Source organism: Zingiber officinale, chromosome 1A (genome assembly GCF_018446385.1).
Source record: "Zingiber officinale cultivar Zhangliang chromosome 1A, Zo_v1.1, whole genome shotgun sequence".
NCBI classification, from domain to species: Eukaryota; Viridiplantae; Streptophyta; class Magnoliopsida; order Zingiberales; family Zingiberaceae; genus Zingiber; species Zingiber officinale.
The window spans coordinates 129,188,534-129,208,435 of record NC_055987.1 but is presented as its reverse complement, the minus strand read 5'-3'; the positions used below and the strand labels follow the sequence as shown (position 1 = coordinate 129,208,435).

At 34.9% G+C, this 19,902-nt stretch overlaps 1 protein-coding gene across 5 annotated transcripts; it reads left to right on the top strand.

Annotated features, from left to right (window-relative positions):
• The first annotated feature begins 1,242 nt into the window (after positions 1–1,242).
• Positions 1,243–15,212, top strand: LOC122032696 (protein SEMI-ROLLED LEAF 2-like). Of its 5 annotated transcripts, none has more exons than XM_042592028.1 (20): positions 1,243–1,622; positions 2,251–2,393; positions 3,936–4,010; positions 4,646–4,761; positions 5,290–5,404; positions 5,502–5,630; positions 6,427–6,474; positions 7,633–7,709; positions 7,917–8,113; positions 8,195–8,487; positions 8,776–8,925; positions 9,004–9,423; positions 9,533–9,682; positions 9,953–10,025; positions 12,071–12,198; positions 12,806–13,006; positions 13,100–13,228; positions 13,305–13,424; positions 14,006–14,233; positions 14,749–15,212. In XM_042592028.1, the coding sequence occupies exons 2-20, from the start codon at positions 2,259–2,261 to the stop codon at positions 14,917–14,919; spliced, it is 2,955 nt and encodes a 984-aa protein (XP_042447962.1). In that variant the 5' UTR covers positions 1,243–1,622; positions 2,251–2,258; the 3' UTR covers positions 14,920–15,212. The 5 variants fall into 5 exon arrangements, with proteins under 5 accessions (XP_042447962.1, XP_042447950.1, XP_042447968.1 ...); XM_042592016.1 differs by having other exon boundaries at positions 7,633–7,826; XM_042592034.1 differs by lacking the exon at positions 6,427–6,474.
• The last annotated feature ends 4,690 nt before the right edge of the window (positions 15,213–19,902 follow it).

Here is a 19,902-nt window from a genome sequence, read left to right as displayed (position 1 = left end):
TTAACTCCTTTACCTAACTTGGAGACGAAATCACCTTGCCACAACAAACAATTAATTAATTGCCGAATTTTATATTTCAAAAATGACAGCTAAGAGTATTTTCTTGGCTGCACATTTTATTAGGTCATTTAAAAAAACAACCTTCATAATTGAAAATTTTCAATTCATTACACAAACTTTGCCTTCTTTGATTTTTTTTAAAACATCTTTCAACAATTCTTAGGGAGCGTTTGGTTCTCTCCTAAGAATCGAAATGGAAATGAGTATCATAGTACTATGGAATAGAATGAGTATGAGCTTGGGTATCATTCTTAAAAATGATGTTTGGTTAGTTAAATATTTTCAATCGGAATGAACCTAAATTTTCTTTTTTACCTTTATAGGAAAATAAGAGAAAAAATTAGATCGAAAAGAGTATGCTAAAAGAGATTGAGGAGAGAGAAGGTATAATGAGAGAGAAAGTGCGATAAGAGAAAAAATATGATGAAAAAATAAGGAGAAAGTGTGTAATAGGAGAGAAAGTGTGATGAAAGAGAATGAAGAAAGAGAAAATGAGGAGAGTGAAAGTATGATGGGAGAGAATATAGAGAGAAAATGATAGAGAATGTGTGATGAGGAAGAATGAGGAGAGAGAAAGTATGTTGAGAGAGAAAGTGGGATGATAAAATAAGAGGGGAGAAAATATGATGAGAGAGAACAAGGAGAGAGAGTGTGAAAATTAAAAAAAAATTAACAAATATACTAAGGGTATTTTGTCTAAAATTTAATTCACATTCCTATTCCATCAAAACCCAATGGAGGGGATGAGTTTCTTCCATACCCAAGTTTTTGAGTTTCATTCCAAAATCTTGATTCTATTCCCATCAATCAAATACAAAATTTGGGAATGAATCAATTCACTGATTCTCAAATCCATAAACCAAAGCTACCTTATTATTTTCCCTCTCTATTCTTATATTTACTATATATTATTACTTGAGATGAGAGAAGACAAAAAAAAAAAAATATTAATCTCCTTCATTTTTATATAAAAATATTTTAAAATGATGTTTGATTGACTTTTAGTTTTTTTTTTATCATAAATTGTTCATATTCGACAAATATGAAGAATTTAGTCGTTTGTTTGACTTGTTTTGATTTTATTTATATTTAGGCAAAAAAGCAAAGTTGGCCTCGATCCTTTGTATGGCTAGAAGGATAGGGTTTATTGAGGAAAAATCCAAAATTATTAGGTTAAAATGGAAGAAAGGTAGAGAGAGGGTTTTGAATGCAGATCGGCGTTCCGTGGCGATGCTGCAGTTGGATTTCCCCGAGTTTTGCTCTCGATTCTCGCATTATTATTGGGCGAAAGCAGTCTCCGCGGATAGAGGAGAGGTTCGAGAATTCTTCAGGACAAGGTCAAGGGCATCGCCACGATAGAGCTAGAGTGAGAAACAGGGAGGAAAGGCGGGGGAGGAAGGTAGCTATTTCCCCCCCTTTGTCTTCGTCTTCCAACGAATTGGAGCAAGATCCTGCGCTTTCTCGTCGATCCATCTCTTCGCAGGGTCTTGGTCGTTTCCCTCCATCTTTCCCCTTCGACCCGGTCGGTTACTAGTGGAATTGTTTGCTGGGTTTATTCTAAGGTACGTGCTTGTGGGTTCCAACCTGGGAGATGGTGATTGGTTTGTATTTTTTTAGATTAAAAATGCAACATTCTTACCCGTCATCCTTGATATTTGGGTAAAAGATTGGATTTTTCTTCGTTTGTTTGATTAGGTAATGCATATTCGTGAAAATATGTGAGCATCTCGAGTATCTTAATCGTTTATATTTAATCTTTTGATACGCTATTCTTCTGCTGTTTTCTTGCTTTTATTATATTCTATATGTCTACATATTAATTTTTTTGGATAGGATGTCTACATATTTATTGGTTTCTTCAGCTTGACTCGAATTCTCTCACTGTTGGATGAACTGGCCATTTGTACTCAGCTTAATCGTTATTCAAAATTTTGGTTTGTCTCATAGGCACGTAACCCACTTAGGCAATTCCATGTAAGTTGAGATTCAGCTATTATTGTTTAGTAATGCCATGTAATATATGGTTTATGATAGTAAAGGTTTTGGCAATCATGGTCTAGTAATGCCATGTAATTTGAAAATCAGCAATTATGGTGTATGATAGTAAATAAGTTTGAGTTCAACTGCCTCGAGAACTTAAAATGCATGTGTTTCTAATTTTCTTAGATTCCACAAATTTTTTTCTTGTAGAATACAAGATGGGTGTGATGTCAAGGAAGATTTTGCCTGCATGTGGTAGACTGTGCTATCTTTGCCCTGCACTGAGGGCACGATCTAGACAACCAGTGAAGCGGTACAAGCAACTGCTGGCTGACATTTTTCCTCAATCTCAGGTGATATTTATAGTTCTGACATCTTAGCTATCTTTTATTTCTGACTTCTGAGTGTGAGATCTTGGCTTTTCCTCAATTCGCTGATTGAATATGTTGATAAGAATCATGTTGTTGGTACTTCATGCTACTTGTAAACCTTTTTGATTTCTCATGTACTTCAACATTAATGTTCTTATGCAACTAAAGGAATATATCAATTTAGTGCCTTCACGTGTAAAAAACAATGTACAGGAACCATGTACATACCGAGCATTGTGGTGAGCCAACATTCAAACCGACATCTTACATTTATCGTACATTTCAAGTGTCTTTTACCCTTGTGTTAACCACCTTTCTAATGGGCAAGTTACTGATTATCCATTTTTGAGTAATTTGGTTTAGAGTCTGCTATTTATTGTAACAATTCCATTGCAACTGACAAATCATATGTCGTGCATTCATTTACATGTTTGTGTTATGCTTACAATTGTTACTGCAAAAACAGGACCAACTTGCATAGCCGATATTAAGAACTGAAAATTATATTTCTATAGACCTTATATATTTTTAACAATACTAATGCCATCTATTATCATTTTAATTGATGTCTAGATTATTTTCCTACAATCAGAAGATCATCAAAAGAAAAATCATTGAATGGTTCAGCAGGAGCAAGAATTTCCACACAATTGAATCTATATACAATCCAAAAAAGGGTTTGTTTACATCCACACCTAGAGAATAACAAAGTACAAAATAGTGAAAATACAATGTAAGATGTCAGCGGTAAGCAAAACATGTAGTGCCTACACAAAATAAATTTGTGCAAGATTGAACCTATATAAATAATTAAATACTATAGAAATCTTAAAAAAATATCTTCTCATTTTGTCAATTCTGTGTATGTTAGCAATTTAAATTGAACCTAAAAGAAATTAATTAATTTATCAATGTTTGATTTGTTCCTTTATGTATGGTCTGCTTATTTTGGTATTCATTTAGTTAAAATGCTAGTAATTAGCTTGGTCTAGATGATCGAGTTGAAACTTAAAGTAAAATGTGGCCTTTATAATCACTAACTTGGCAGTATATTCAATCCAATTGTGTAATGGTGGGCATGAGGCATATGTATTTTGATAAAGCCGGTATGCATACTCAGCCACACAGTGATTGTTTTCTGTCTCAAGTTGGCACAGATAAATGCCCAATGGACATGCCTAATAAATTAATTACAAACAGTAACTAACAAATTTCTCATGTGTGTATGAGTGTTCATCTATATATTGGCTGTCAATTTTTCTTGTCAAGTGTCTTGAACCACTGTCGAAATTGACACATATACTATGATAGTATGATGTACTTGTAACAAAATTATGGTAACATTGGATGCTATACATGATACTGGTATACTCATGCCTTCTCAAAAACATTAAAATGCAGTTTTAAAAGGTTTATGATGTTGACTCGAGATATGATTACTTGCTTGTATTTTTGTTGGATTATATCACAATGATTTCAAGTAAATGCTTCAGTTGATGTGTAAAAACAAATAATTCTTTGCAGGATGAAGAACCAAATGATAGAAAAATTGGGAAGTTGTGTGAATATGCTTCTAGAAACCCACTTTGCATTCCAAAGGTAAAGTATTGTCTTCTTTGTTTGGTTACTTTAAGATGACTTTGTGTTAGGAGTTGAACAACTTCCTACCCGTAAAGAAGTACAAAAAGAAAACTGTAAAGAAGAGATACAAAAATTGCCCAGTATACACATTAAACTTCAATTACCGACACTTTCTTTTTTTCTTGATCTTCCATGTCTGAATACCTGCTGTCCTGCCTCTTTATCCGGAAGAATGGACTTAGCTATGTCCATCAGGAATTCTTCCAAGGAGCAGAAACATGTTTTTTTTGTTCCTATCAAAACATCACACATGAGCAAGGGCATTGGCTACCTTGTCTATTTCTGTGCTGACTAACTATTTCCCACCTTAAAAGGTTATTTGATTCAAGTAGTTCAGAACTTCAGATACCACATATAATGCCTTCCGAGGAGCTGAGCTTTAATTTTCAATCTGAATAGACAATGATTTTCTTTATTCCTCGTTTCCCCTGGCACATGCTTCCTTTTATCCCATTTGTTTTTGGTTGAATTTTATCCCATCTGTTATATCTAAGTTTATAATTTCTTCTGTTTGTCTGTGATTTTTCATCCTATACTCATCTGTTGCTATTTTTTAGCTTCCATATTTATATATTTTGTTGCTTATTTGGCAGATAACAGAATATTTGGAGCAGAGATGTTACAAGGAGTTGCGAAGCGAACACTTTGGCTATGTTAAGATTGTGATGTGTATCTACCGTAAATTGGTGATTAGTTGCAAGGAGCATATGTAAGATTTACTTGAATTTATGGTTTTATTATTTGTTTCTTCTTGATGATGTTTACCTTTGGTCAATCTACACAAATTATCGTGACTTTCCTCACGATTGCATTATTGGTGAATGACACTAAGCCCAGGAATTAGGACATGTATGATTAGATGAGCGTGCATGAAATGTAGAATAAAATGTTTGGTTTCTAAGAAGTGGGTAGTGGTTACACATCTGATTCAAAATTCCATATAGCAAGCTTCCAATTTTATTATGGGGTGGCACATACTTAAATCTTCTGTGAGAGAACATATACAGGAATCTAATAAATTGCCGGCCTCTAAAGGATGTTACCTACACTCTGGATTCTTAAATGGATTTGACTCACTCTTCCATTTATGCTTCTAAGACTGTATATAAGGCTGTAATCAACTCCAGAAGAATTTTATTTCCATTGATCTTTTCCTTTGATTTTGAGATGTACTTGCTAATAATGTATGCCTGACAATTTGGTGACATGACCTATCCTATGAATTTATCTTTTTCAGGCCTCTGTTTGCAAGTAGCTTACTGGACATCATACACACACTTTTTGATCAAACAAGACAAGCTGAAGTGCAAACTATAGGTTGCTATACACTTTTTGACTTTATTAATAGCCAAGTAAAGTTCTTCTCTGCTACATATCTACATTTTGCCATCTTAATCTACTTGCCTATTTTTGGCAAATCTCACATCATGATGCTGCTACCAATTCTAGGTTGATGGCACACACCAGTTCAATATAGAAGGTCTGATTCCTAAATTGTGCAGTATAGCTCAAGAATTGGGTGATGATGAGAAAGCATGCTGTTTACGTGCAGCAGGGTTGCAAGCTCTGTCTTCATTGGTATTTAACCTTGTATTATTTTGTTACCATTTCATATTTCATTTTAACTCATTATATGATTTCATAAATTTCTGAATCTTGGTGTCATAACATCTTTTAAATTTGAACTTAATGAACTACTTCAGTTGCAGAGCTAGGAGCACTTTTTAAGTGGGTGCAATTCTTATTTTTGAAAACCAGCCAGAATAGATTGTTTGATTGAGAATCATTTCCCAATCTAAGTAAACCATTAAGTTAAAAAATTGGTTGACCTTGACTAGTGAAATTACATTAATATCATCCTCATCACGGCAAGTCTGATTTTAGTTAAACCTCATTTTAAAGCTAATTGAAACCAAATCAAGATAACTAATTTAATGAATTTAAGTAAAATTAGGCTTCAATAAAATCAGTTTAAATTAGCTTAATTAAATTAAATCAAAATTAATCTTATTTGATTAATTAATTAATTAAATTAAATTATTTAAAATCAGATGTAATTAATTTGGATTCATTAAATTCAATAAATCAAAATCAGATTGAATTAACATTGGACTTGCTTTAATTAAAATCATTATGTTCACAAACTTACAAATAATGCATCCTATATTTAATTAAATATCAATATAACAAAAGTAAATTTTGCATTCTGATATATAACTCAATTATGAGTAATTCAGATCATTTTATATTACTCTCCGTTTAATTCAAGTCAATATTTTCAATCATAATACTCTCTTTATAATTCATTGATCATTCTATTTCTCGTTAGCGATCCAGTGAAGTTCATATGTTGTCCCTTTGTAATGACATGTAGGTTTGGTTTATGGGTGAGCATTCTCACATCTCCACGGAATTCAACAGTGTAAGCACATTTTATACTTTTCAAATTTCCAATTAAACTGAACTATGACTTATATCAATGCTGACTTCTTTAATGTACAGAACAGTTAAATTGAATGACACTCTTCCTCATAATATAAATACTTTCTTGAAGTTGAATTTTAGCTTCACCAAGCGAGAATTTAACTTTGAATTTCAGTGAAAGATCTAAAAACAAACCAATGTCTGGTTTTCCACTTTGTCTAAGTTAATTTTGGACTTTCATGATTTGTTAACTGTAGCACATTGGACATAGTATAATATAGTATCAACTAATTATCAAGAGAATAAAAAAAACTTAAGAAAAAGAAAGTAACAAATGTTAATTCCATAATCCTAATGTCGATGTGCTTATAAAACCCTGTATGCGCCTTTTCTTCTTGACTTATGGGCCAGTGTCTTTGTTTTCCATGGTGATCTATGAAGTTGTATGAGAAGACTTGCAGAACTTTCTTGTATGAGTAATTCTTGTGCCTTCCCAAGTAAGTTCTTAGAAGTTGAGATTTGATTGGGGACCCTTGCAAAAAACCTTGTGCTGTTAGGAAAGGCCCAAATTTAAGATGCATGGTTTAGTGCCTTTCTTCATGAACCATACTAAGATTGAATCATGGGTAAAGAATGCTTATAATAATAGAAAAGGGATGAATCCATGATGGGCGTATATGATGTAACAAGAGAAAAGGAGTGAGCAATGAGCTGACATTGGAACTCATCATGTGTGCTTCTGTACCTGGTTCAGATTTAATTGGGTAACCAATTATACATAATCCTCAAAAGCTAAAGTTGTGAGGAAAGCAACCTACAAATATGTAACAAAATACAATTCACAAGTATAAAAAATGCTGAAAATGACACTTCATTTACTGTCCAGAATATCCAATAACTATCAGTGTATCATGAACCACAGTGGGCATATCTTGACTAAATACAATTGATTCTAAGACTTTTGTTTTGTCCGTCACAAACCTCTCATTATATTTCATTAAAACTTTTTTTAATGGTTAAAATTACTAAACATTCACCACTAGTTGCTAAGCTCTTGTCCAAGGAACATTTACTATCTTTCTAGATTGTATATTATTAGGATTGTTATAAAATTTATTTTGTTTTTTTTAAGTTTCATGTCTTTTGTACTATATAGATTGTTTCTGCTGTCTTTGAGAACTATGGAGATACCAAAAAGAAATCAGAGGATGATCAACAAAGTGAACAGAGCCGGTGGGTACAGGAAGTCCTTAAAACTGAGGGTCATGTATCTCCTTCTCCTTTTATCATTTCTAGGATTCCTTCCTGGAAAAGTATTGTAAATGACAAAGGAGAACTTAATTTGACTTTGTAAGAGTTTCATCCTGTAGGTTTAACCTGTTCAGTAGTTTTAATGCTTTTCAACTTGTCTAATATTTTATACCCATATACAATTAACAGGGACGAGAAGAACAGTCCTTGCTTTTGGTCTAGGGTTTGCTTGCGTAACATGGCAAAGCTAGCCAAAGAAGCAACTACTGTGCGGCGTGTTTTGGAGTCTTTATTTTATTATTTTGATAATAATGGTTCGTGGTCTGCACAAAATGGTCTTGCTCGATATGTCTTATGTGATATGCAGTTATTGATGGAAAAGGATGGTAAAAAAATTTTGTTTTACAATTTTCTTTGTTTTTTGTGTTTGTATTTTTCTTGAGAGTTCATTTTTTCTCACCTTGCAGGGCAAAATGCATCTCTTCTGATATCGATATTGGTCAAGCATCTTGAGCACAAGACTATTATAAAACAACCAGATATTCAGTTGAATATAGTTGAAGTTACTGCTCGTCTTGCTGAGCAGTCTAAAGCACAAGCATCTGCAGCAATTATTGGTCCAATAAGTGATCTTGTGAAACATTTACGTAAATCCATGCATTGTGGACTTGGTAATAAACATATGGGGGATGACATCATCAAGTGGAATGACAATTTCCGAAATGCACTAGATGAGTGCATCGTTCATTTATCTAAAAAGGTATTGTTACTTTTCTGATTTTTTTTTTGAAAAGAAAATAGGAGGCCAAAACCATAGAAGGTTCTCAGCTAGAGATTTATGTTTGATGTTCTATTTACCATTGCTTGTCTGAATGTCAATACTAAGATTAAGCATGTATTTCCGCTTATCTATTTCTTTAAAACGAGGTCTTTGAAAAAGGTCCTTAAAATATAATATATTTTAGAAAGGAGTTTTTTGTGAGCTAGATTTGAGAAGCATGACCTTTCTTACCAAAAATTATGACATTGATGTGGTGTCTGTCAACAGATTGATGATGCTGGGCCTGTTCTCGACATGATGGCTGTTATGTTAGAAAATTTATCATTGAATTTGGCCATTGCAAGGTCAACTATTGTTGTAGTGTATCGTACTGCACAGATAATTGCATCTGTTCCAAATTTATCATATCGGAATAAGGTCAGCCAAGTATACATATTATAGGTTAATTTTTTTAGCCGTAAGCCTGTAATTCATTCTCCTCATCATGCATTTCAGGTGTTTCCTGAAACTTTGATGCATCAATTGCTCTTAGCAATGGTGCACCCTGATCATGAAACACGCGTAGGTGCTCATCGTATATTCTCTGTTGTTCTTGTTCCATCTTCTGTATCTCCTCAACCTAGATCAGTGACTCCAGAATTACTTAAAGACATTGATCTTCAGAGAACACTCTCAAGAACTGTTTCTGTCTTTTCATCATCAGCTGCTTTGTTTGAGAAGCTTAGATGGGAAAAGGTATCTGTGACAGAAAAAGCATACCAACAAAATATGAGCAGGGTTCCTAGTCATAATGGACAAGAAAACGGTAAAGACGTGAAGCTTTTTAAGCTGCAGTCATCTCAAAGCCGTACTCGTAGCATCAAAGGACCTCCATTTTTAAGAGAAGATAATATTCCAGTGGTCAAGTCAAATAAGGTCAATAGCTTTACACAGTCAAGTATTATTTATTCAGCTACTCCATCTTTATGTAACTAGCTCTTTGTATGCTCACTTAATCACAAATTGTTTGCCTTCATGTATTCAGGACTCTATTCTTTTAAGATTGAGCAGTCGTCAAATCACACTTCTTCTTTCATCATTTTGGGCCCAGGCTATGTTTCCTGAAAACGCTCCAGAGAACTATGAAGCAATTGCTCATTCTTATAGTTTGACATTGCTGTTTACTCGAGCAAAGGTAATCAAATTCTTATTTTGTTGCAAATATGGTTAAGTACAGTTCTGTTTGGGATACATAAAATCTACTTTCCTAGACTGTGACAGTTCTACTGTTATAGTTTGGTTCATTTTTCTTACTCTGCAGTACATTGTAGCCTTAGATGTCGGTGTTCCAATGTGTGCTCTCTTTATGGTTTCTTAGCAAATAACACTGCATTGGTTAATAACATTTCACAATCTAGCTTCAGAAAACTATCATTAATTTATCTTTCTATTTCTGATTTTGCAGTCATCAATCCACGAGTCACTTGCACGAAGTTTTCAGCTTGCTTTTGCTTTGAGAAACATTTCACTTACAGAGGGTAAGATATTCATTTGTTTTGTTGAGAATAAAAGCGAAGGCTTACAAAGAATATAACAGTATGTTCTGAACCCTTTCCTAATCCACAGCAAGACTTAAAATCTCGACCCGTGCCGAGATTGTCCTAGATTGGAACGATACTATTTCGGTATCGTATCGTGCCATGCCATTATGGTTTTGGTATTTTTTTATTTATATATAGTAATTATTAGATAAATATGTTTATGGTGTATAATTTAAAAATAAGTTGTATATTAATTTTATATAAGTTCTCAATTATTGAACAACTTAATATTGTTAGAAAAAAATAATTAAATATAGTTTTCTTTAAAAAAAATTGATCAATCAATAACTCGAATTAAAATTGTTACATTTACCTTACTAATACCAAAAGAAGTGACATGAATCAGATGGAAACATTGGTTCTAGCAACATTTTGGTTAAATCAACTCCATAGTTCTACAAAGATGTTACTTTATATACAGTAATTATATAAATTACTATTTATTTATTTAATTAATTATTAATTTAAATAATATATATTTAAAATAGTAAAAAAATAGAATATCAGTAAAACAGTAAAAAAAATAATAATAATAAAAAATTATCAAAATATAAATCTGATTTATTAGAATATTTTATTTTTTTAGAATATTTTAATAAAATTTAAAAAAATAAAAAAAGAATTTTAAGAATATCAACTAATAAAATATATTAATTTTTTAATTTTAAATATATTTTTTATATATTTTATTGAGATAATTTAATTAAGATTTATGAAAGCCTATTTGAAATATCACACTTAAGTTGGGAATTGTTTGAATTAATTAAATCGCAGGTTTAATTTTCGAATAGGAAAATCATCGCATAATGCTTCCGGAGTCGCCGGAGGCATCTGGCGATGCTTCCGGCATTGCCGGAGATGTCCGACAATGCTTCTGGTTCATGGTACTTTTGCAAAGAGTGCCCAAGGTATTCAAGATGCCTCCGGGACGCCAGCAACACTTCCAGCGGTGCTGTGTCACAATTCCTTCCTTCCGTTGCGTGTCTGTCGCGATTCCTTCTGTCGCGTGACACGTGCTTGATTTCTTCTGTCGTGTGGCGCGTGCAATGAAGCACACAAAATTGTCGCGCAAGTTGTGCCGGTTTCGCTCCCGTGTCAGAACTGTAAAAACCGTCCATGCCGCTCGACATTGAACGATATTTCAATCACTGAGCCACAACATATGCTTTTTGGGTTGACTGTAGAGTAGTTATCTAACCAAATTTAAAGTACCCTCAGATGTATCATAAAGGTTGATGTGGAATGTATACTATAGTCCTGATAGCTGTTAACGGATGGCCATTTTATTCTCATAAGGTTTTCTTTTCATTTAAAATAACATGCTCTAGTTTTAAGTTAAGTTTGAGTGAAGTGAGATATAAATAAGTAGATATCATATGTTTTAGGTTGATAACCTTATACACTTGTAAAAAGCAAAAAAAGATTACTGGTTAATTCACTTCTTCATATTAACTGCTTGCTAAATGATCAAGAAGAGAATATAGTTTAAAGTGTGATCTTGTTAGATCCATGCAAAGATAAATCAGTATACTATTCTTTGAAGATAATAAAACATGTCAAAGACAAAATCGATAAATATTTGAATGTTTTGTGTACAGTTAATAATTTGTGATTTAAATTCACAAGTTAATCAAAACAATTTGCTAAATTCAACATATCATTTTAATTAATTAAATTGAATAATTCTAAATTTAATTATTGGCTTAACTAAAGGAAACCAATAGTTGGATTTCTTTTCCACCTAATGGGTTAATTAACATAATGAAAACAGATCTAAATGGCTTGGATATTACTAGTGATACATTCTACATTGGGCTTGACGGTGGCTCAATGTATATATAACCAATCTCAAGTAGTGGAGAAACATTGGTTCTTTTGTTTAATTGTTGTTTGCTTGTTTTATTCCCTTCACAACTGACATAGGTATTTTTAGTGTTCCATAAGAAATCATTCTTGTTGACCTTTGGTGTGATTTTATGTAGGGTTGCTTCCACCATCACGTCGGCGGTCCCTTCTTACTCTCGCCACAGCTATGTTCATATTTGCTTCAAAAGCATTTAATATCGCTCCCCTAATTTCAATTGTGCAGTCAACCATCAACAAGAAAACAGTATGCACACTTGCAGTTCTGTTTTTACCCTTTCGTTCTACATTCTAAGAGCATACTTATTCTTGCTAATCAGCTAAAGCTCGGCAGTACTAGAGAAAAACAATCGATGGCTATTCCAAAAGGGAGCCTTTTGTAGTCAATTAAAAATTCATAATTTATGTGATGCTCATCATGCTGCTAATTTCGTCATATTGTTCTGATTGCTACATTTCATTTTTTTGGCATTCTAGTAAAAGAAAAAATGTATCCTGATTAGTACTTGGAAAGGCAACCCTTTTGGTACTATATGGGATTTGGTAAGATTTTGCATCCAATAAAATTCCTGTCTTATCAGTTTTGATAGGATCAACTATTATCTTACTCCAACAACTTTGACAAATAATTTACTAATATTTTTCATGAAGCAAATTGCCACTGAAATAAGCTTATACTTCCATTACTTCTCAAACAATAGCTGTCATTGTCCTATAAACTTCAATTTGATGAAATATTGTGTTATGCTAATCTCGGCAGTTGATTTACTATATTTTATGATGTATTTGCCACAAAACTAGCTTATGTACTTCTATGAACCTATTAATTCTCATAAAGAGCTATCCTTGTCCAGGTTGATCCATTTCTCCAATTGGTTGACAACTCCAAACTTCAAGCTGTGAAAACTACAGCTGACAATTCTTTGGTAACTTACGGGTCACAAGAGGATGATAACAAAGCGTCGATATCTCTTCAGGCCATAGAACTAACAGAAAGCCAGACTAAAGAATCCATAGTTTCTGTCATCATGAACAGCTTAAGTGATTTATCAGAGGTAATCCTCAATTGGACTGGATGTCTGTATTCATCAGATGCATGACTACTTGTTCACTATCAGTTTCCCATTAACTTTTAAATGTTTATGCAGTCAGAGCAATTCAAAATAAGAAATCAATTGCTAAGTGATTTCTTACCTGATGATATTTGTCCGCTTGGACCTCAATTCATGAAATCATCTGGGCAGCTTTTGCCATGTGAGTCTGTAAGTGAAAAGGAGGTAAGGCTCATGAATTTTAAGTGCTCCTTGAGACTTGAAAGCTCCATCATTGAAACATTTTTATTTTGTTTTACAGGTCACTTCTGCCGTTTTGGTTCATGAGGACTTTTCTGAATCATTTGACACTGGGCGAGATCATTCAGAGTTGCCTGATGACAGATCTAATCTTCTTAGTGTCGATCAGCTTCTAGAGACAGTATGTTTCCACTGATGCATTTTCCAGTACTCTGTTTCTATATTATGCAAGAATATTTAAGATTAGTGATCTTTCTAGCGTGCGAACCTAAACAATCATGCATACTGAAGTCACTTGTAGTTTCTGATTTAGACTCTGCATTTCATGGTTCGTTTTTTAATTTTTACTTAAGAAATTCTCCTACCCGTATAACATAATTAAATTTGTCAGCATAAGATTGGGAAGAATACCTGCTAAAATGTTGAGCCTGACATCCTAAGAGATAACTTGGAAATTGGAGCGAGACTTTTCATTTTAACTTGAATATCAATCATTTTTTGGCTTATAATTTGTTAAATGCAAATTGAATCCATGGTCGAGTTGAATGAAATATGATGTTTGCATGGATCAAGCTTTATAATTTAATTAGTAATTAATAATTCAACTACCATATCCTTTGCAAAACTGCGAGAGAACTTCCTTATTTGAGACAAAAACCGATAGCAAATAATATAATTGTTAACATTGTGCCTTTATTACTTGGTGAAGAAGTAGCTGTGTGCTGCCTTGTCCCTTTATTATTTACTCAGCTGGTTGTGCAGGTCTTCGATACAGCATGGAAAGTTGGAAGATTTTCAGTGTCAACAACCTCTGATGTACCATTTAAAGAGATGGCTAATCATTGTGAGGCTCTTATGATGGGAAAACAGCAGAAAATGTCCGTCTTTGCCAACACACAACAGAAACATTATATTTTAGATGTTGGCTCCCTGGAGGACCAATATGGAATGCAAAAGTATTCATGCTCCGAGATCGACCAAGTAGGAAAGGTACTAAAGTACATAGGATTTATAAGCCATCAATTTGCTAGTAAAAAAATCATGATGATGACGACGACCATTTACCATGTTATTCTCTCCTTCAACTTCTCTAGTAAGATTTTTTTTGATAATGCTAATGTCGTGTATCTTCTCGTTTTCTTCCAAAATGTTGATTCTGCAACTCGGAGGATTTTAGCTTTTAGTTTGTTGTTGCTACTCTAATCAAATTTTGTAACTAGTTTTATTTTGAAAGATTTTTAAAATTTGTCTTCTTTTTTAATATAAATTTAGGCAAATTGTGCTCTTTAGCTTCCATCTCTACAAATCTTCGTGTTAGTTTTTTTTTTTTTCTTTTTTTTGCGTTTCTCCCATGCTCATTTTGTAAGCATCTAGCCATTCATATCTTGACGACTTAAACTTTCTTTACGAGTTCATTGAAAGTATCTGTGTCTCTAGGTATTTATTTATTTGTATGAAACCAAAATAATGATTTCGCCAAGTGAGCTAAAGGCTTGATCATGTAGGTGCAGAGTGGCAATCCTTTCCTGGACGAAGACCTTGTAGACATCCAGAGAAAACACAGCAACACAGGAAACAATACCTTGGTACCCATCGACTTCCTTTACCAGCCACAGTGCCTCAAGCTCCCGGCGTCAAGCCCATTCGACAACTTCCTAAAGGCTGCAGGCTGCTAAGGGGTATACTGTATATGTGAAAGTCAATTTTCTACAAGTGGAAATTCTTTAGGAATAGTTCCCCACGTTTACCCTGTGTATATTGTATAGTTCTACAGGATTTTTTACATATTCATTCTGCTGGAGGTGTAAAAATTCCACTATTTCAATTTTTTTTAACCTAGTTCTTGTCGAGAACTGTAGAAAACAAAAGCTTTTCCACATGTAACCTCAAATTGTATACATAAATGCATAAGTGCCTGTAATAACCAATCGTTATCTCAGGTTGAAAGGGAGAGTTTAGTGAATTTTAACCTCTAAATTGCAAACTTATTGCTTGTTTGATAATTCATTTCCAGGTCCCTCAACGCCTCCACCCTCATTCAGTTTCAGGTTCATGCCGTTACCTCAAGTGCAACTCACAGTTTTGACAAGGTGCATGTTCCTAAACCCTTTTTTCTTTCTATTCGATTGCACATGAGCTGATATTTGCATTTTGGTAATCGTATCAGAGTAGAAATCTCGTGGCATTGTTGCTAAAATGTGTTCAAATTTTACTCTGCCTACTTGAACATCTCGAAATCAGAATACAGAATCCTTGTAGCAACCTTTCTTATTTTTCTCTGCTAAACTACTACTTGCAGTACTCTCCTAGCAAAACAAAGGAAGAGTACTACTTGCGAACTCTCCTGAACTCTGGGATGTCGCGGGGAATCCTAAGCATGCCTTCCTGCTGAACCCATACCCCTCTGCTCCTCTGAGCAGGATCCCAAAAGCCTGATGGTGCAAGTAGGCATTGAGGGACAGCGAAGGACACATCACGCTTCTTCTGGCTCTTGTTGATGTTATCCTTTGGCACAACTGCAAGCTTCTTCCACTTGAGCGGATCCATTTTCTGTTGCTTTTGCAATCTTGGGAGGAATGGCAATAACATGACAATGTGTGCGTCTCTCTCTCTCTCTCATATATATATAGGGCATTGGTAGGGTGCCCGACTAGTCATCCGTGTTGAATTTTTGTGATTGAGATGACTCGGGACGTTAATCACTCGGGGTGTCTAGAATCACTCGAGGCGTCCCGAGTGATTTTAGGTGCCTTGAGTAATATCAGTTGTGAGAATACAGCGCAGACGGCTAGTCGGGCACTATATCGGGCACATGTGTATATATACAGAGCTGATATGCTCCCTCGATGCATAACTGTGCTTAATTTTTACTATAGCAGTGTCTTGTCATCAAGTTTAATTATTTTTCTACTGTAGTAGCGTCCACGTCAGAATATATATTAAACAAAACTTAAACTCCGTTCCCTTTCAAAAATTCAAATATTTCAAATTCTCATTTGAACTCTCTCATTTCCTACAGTGTCGTGACTATGTAGAATCATCGATCACCGTCTTTGCCAACAACTCTCTTAGTGTCGCCTCGCTGAGCCTACTTGTTGCCATTTATTCGCAGTGTATTCTCCACATGTACGTGTCCAAAATATCTTGCCACTCCATCCAAATGTTATAGTTCCATAGCAGATACAATATTGTATCAACTACGAAACTGTAGCTAATACAATATAACAATTATAATTCCATAGCTGTTACAACATTTTGGTCTAACCATGTTGTAGCAGCTATTGTAGCTGCTATAAGCTACGTTTCCGTAGCAACTACAATGTTCTTGTTTAACCACATTGTAGCAACTACGATTATGTAGCTGCTACAGTACTATTAAACCAGGACATTGTAGCAGCTACGAAAAAAAACTGCTACCTTTTGCAATGCTGCAAGAGAAAATTACTTTCGGAAGAATTATTGAAATGCTTTTGATTTTAAATTCTTTAAATTACAATGCTTAAGCAATATCTTTAATTTATGACAACTTGCACAATATATAAAATATATTATTATTTGAACTATCTATTGTCATATATTGTTTAAAGCTGTTAGATAATCTAGAATAGAACCTCTACTCTTCTTAACAATCTTGAATCTGTGTGTTGTGTAACAAGACCTACTTGAGAACTTCAGATCATTGAAGAATATGACATTCGCCAGCAACGGAAGAAAATGACGGTGAGGGGCATCTATACATTCCCCAAGTTGCAGATGATCAAAAGCTAAAAATTAGGATGAAACTCTTATCAATAAAGGATGCATTTTCATTTTATAACCTATATGCACAAGAAGTCAAATTTAGCGCAAGGATAAATAATAATAAGAAAAATAAGAGGAAAAATGAAATTGTATGAAAAATATTTGTATGCTTTAAGAATAACATACAAATCAAATGCGGTGAAATAAACATACAAAAGGTGATCAATGAACAAGTGTTAGAGCACGTGGCGAAGTTTGAACTGGTTGTATGTCAAATATTTCATTTGTCAAGCAACAAACTAGACATAATTTGATTGTCATTAACTTTATGGAAAGTCATAATCATCCACTTTCGACTATTTCAAAGGTACATTTGCTATGCTCACATCTTAATGTTTTGGCAGCAAAGAAAGTTTTGACTCAACCGTTTTCAGAGGTGAATGTGTCAACTTGTCAATAAATGTAATTATTAGAGATAGAGTATGGAGGGCCTGAGCAAGTAGGTTGCACCGAAAGAATCAAATAACTGATCTGATGGTATCCATTTTTAAGGTTAGTTTTTGAGATGACCTTAGAACCAGATAACTAATACAACATGTTGTCCAAATTGGAAACCTATACTTCACTATAATCTTGTTGATGGTTCTGCTATTGACACACATATGTCACGAGCCATCCTTCTTCGATACTAGTAGGGCAGGAATTGCATAGGGGCTCATGCTCTCTCTGATGTGTCCCTTTTCCAACAACTCCACCACTTGATGTTGTAATTTTTCTACTTCCTTAGGGCTAAGGTGATAAGTTGGCCAATTAGGCAAACTCAACCCTGGAACAAGGTCAATCTGATATTGGATATCTCATATAGGTGGTAGCCCAGAAGGAAGATCCTCTGACATCAGCTCATCCAAATCCGCTAGCAACTACTGCACTTTGACTGATAACTCAGCGTCCATGATCTGTGCAATACTTTGGTATGGTAGCAAAGCATACACAACTCCTTGCTCCACTTCATCTAAAAACTTGGATATAGAAAGTAAATTATTATTTTTAGCGATCAAAATTGGAGTAGTTCTTTCTTGTCACGACACCAACATAATTTTTTTTCCTTTGACGTTAAGGGTATAGGTATTCTTATGCTCATCATAAAAAGCACTGCGATTATACTACCAAGGTCGTCCCAACAATACATGACATGTATATATGACCACCACATCACACCAAGTGCTATCAAAATATTTGGCAATTGAAAAGGAAACAAGGTATCGTTGGTCTACTGTTACCTCACTTTCTTTATTCAGCCAAGATAACTTGTAGGGTACTTCGTCAGATGCTTCATATATTGGATCGTCAATTGTTGTTCTATCTTTTGTCACCTCTTTCTCGATCAACAAGTTTTTACCCTTTAGATCAGTAGAAAAGGGCTTCCTACATTGGTGCGCCATATGTCCTTATTCATCACATTGATAACATATGATAGGGGCCTTAGAGTAAACCTGTGGTGACCGCTGTAGTAGTCATCATGATGGCTGCTGCTATGAAGGATGAAAATTTTGAGGACAAGTTGGTCGATTGTTCTGGTTGCCTCTTCCCGCTAGTTTCCTATTTTGTTGCTTTTCAACTGTCAGTGTACGTTGAAAGGCCTCTGTCACCTTCAAGAGTGAATGAAGACTGAGGACATCTTGCAAGGCCAAGTGAAGACCCCCTAAGTAACATGCCACTTGCTGCTCCTTTGTCTCGGATAGGTCATTGCAAGCAACTAGCTAGAAAAACTCTTATGTATATTTGTTGACTGATCTCGCGCCCTGTCTTAATGAGTGAAGTCACTGGAATAGAGTTTGGGTGTAGGCAAAGGAAAGGAAGTGCTTCTTCATGTTTTCCTTATTATCTTCCCAGATAGTTATTTGGGATTTACCTTGCTTGTCTCGAGAGTGCCGCATCTGTTCCCACCATGCTAATGCTCGCCTTTTGAGTCTCACAGCAATTAACTTCACTTTCATCCAATCTAGAACTCACTTGTAGTTGAAGATCTGCTATACTTCGTTGATCTAGTCAATGAGGTCCTTTGCTCATAACGAACCTGAAAATTCTAGCAGATCCCGAAATCCGAAGTTTCTAGCAGGCTCCTCTCGTCTACGACGTTCCTGAGATGAGTCCCACCGGTGATATGATTCTCAAAGGAAGACTCAGATCCACGATCTAAAATCTCACGATCTTCGAGATCTCATATTGTAACGACCCGTCTTATACTGGCTAGTCTGTAAGGTCGGACCGTCACATTATGCTGTGCTAAACTATTCCATGACCATTATTAAATCTAGGTGCGGAAGCTGAACTAATTAAAACTTGGCTAAGCTATTATCATTTCCTTATTCTATGTGTGCTAAGGGGTATAATCTAACTATTCATGACATATTTTACATCCCCCCATGGTCAAGGAACTGAACTAAGGGTCTCCCGGCTGTTATCAGGCCTCCCAATCGATCCACGGATCGATTGAAATGGTCTAATCGATCCAGTGATCGACTCAGCATGCTACTGTATGCGGAACTTAGGTTGGATCGATCCAGTGATCGATTCAGCACGCTACTGTGCTCGGGCAATATTCTAGATCGATCGGCTAATCGATCCAGACTGGCCAATCGATCCAGTGATCCCAGAGCCTTCTGTTTGCGACAGAATGCGACTGGATCGATCGGCTGATCGATCCAGAAGCTTACTGTTCGCGACAGAAAGCGACAGGATCGATCGGCTGATCGATCCAGAAGCCTACTGTTCGCGGAACAAGATCACCAATCGATCAGCTGATCGATTGAAGACCCCCAATCGATCGGCTGATCGATCGGGATTTCTGATTTCGTATCAGAAGTCTGATTTCAGCACTGCTTCGTGCCGAAATCACATGTATAAACTCTATAACA